The sequence below is a fragment of the Perkinsus marinus genome, assembly GCF_000006405.1.
Source record: "Perkinsus marinus ATCC 50983 genomic scaffold scf_1104296961066, whole genome shotgun sequence".
In the NCBI taxonomy this organism is placed as follows: domain Eukaryota; phylum Perkinsozoa; order Perkinsida; family Perkinsidae; genus Perkinsus; species Perkinsus marinus.
The window spans coordinates 1-1130 of record NW_003205882.1 but is presented as its reverse complement, the minus strand read 5'-3'; the positions used below and the strand labels follow the sequence as shown (position 1 = coordinate 1130).

At 51.9% G+C, this 1130-nt stretch overlaps 1 protein-coding gene across 1 annotated transcript; it reads left to right on the top strand.

Moving 5' to 3' along the window:
* Positions 1-507: 507 nt before the first annotated feature.
* Positions 508-1021, top strand: Pmar_PMAR018735 (kif-3, putative; the record flags this gene model as incomplete). The annotated part of the gene is made up of 4 exons (XM_002772509.1): positions 508-600; positions 655-775; positions 821-899; positions 951-1021. Coding segments are annotated over 4 exons (364 nt in total), but the record flags the coding sequence as incomplete, so codon positions are not given.
* Between the last annotated feature and the right edge of the window lie 109 nt (positions 1022-1130).

The following is a 1130-nucleotide window of genomic DNA, read 5'->3' as shown; positions in this document are numbered from 1 at the left end:
CCACAACTCCGAGTTCTTCGCGGTCGGGACCGGTATGTATACAATGGGGAGGTCTCGGTTGAGGCTGTCGGTCGTTTCCTTGCACATTTGCCATCTCCGGTGCCCATTGATATCCCCCCCGCCTCCCAAAGAGCCATCGGTTGGTGGAGTCTCCACGACGAGGGGTTGGAGAGGATATTGAAGAGCTTGTGAACGGCTTTCAGTATCGAGAATTGGATCACGTATGCCGGTGTAATCGCAGCTCATCGTGCTGATGATTTCCCATGGGGTCTGTTCCCACATGCAATACTGCGTGTCTCTGGTGCGGAAGCATCTACTGGGATTGAGTGTTCAGTGTGTCAATCTGTGAGGGAGACTGTGCGTTGTGGTGAGCTTCCGTGAATGGCATCGAGTTGTGCTAAAGATACGACGACTGCGTCGAAAAACACCGAGTGTGTTAGAGTTGTAGGTCGCACTTTGAAGCATGGTCTCGTGCTTAGTGGCTCTTAGGTGATCAGATGTCGGCCGATGTCCGAGCAAGAGGTGGTTGATGGGCGAAAACAAACTGTCGAGATGGACTCAGCATATCATCTGGTCACTGTTTACAAGCCGTCGGCGGCGGTAAGCTCCAGTAGGAAGCGCTACTTGGAGAGTAGTTGGCAGGGCCAGAGTGAGAGTCGAGATACAGCTAAAGAGTTCACCTTTGATGCGGTGTACCCCCCTGTGGCGAGTCAGAGCCAGATCTACGAGGAGGCTGCTTACCCAATAGTAGAGAACGTTCTTGAGGGATACAATGGTGAACGGCTCAAGCTGTGTGACTGGATGAGAACGATAGCTGTAGGGACTATCTTTGCGTATGGTCAGACGGGCACTGGGAAGACGCATACGATGGTGGGACCGTCTGGAGGGAAGAAAAGTGAGCCTCGGGACAAGTAGTTGAAGCTGATGTTGCTCGTTTGTGAGACAATGAGCACGGTATCATTCCGCGAGCATTTGAGCATCTTTTTAAGAGCATCGATGAGAGCGGCGGACAGGATATTTCGTAAGTGAAAATCGTGAAAATCTGTGCGATAGTGGCCGTGGAAGCTACCTGGTTCGGGCGAGCTTCCTGGAGATTTACAATGAGGAGATTCGAGATCTCCTGTCGAAGA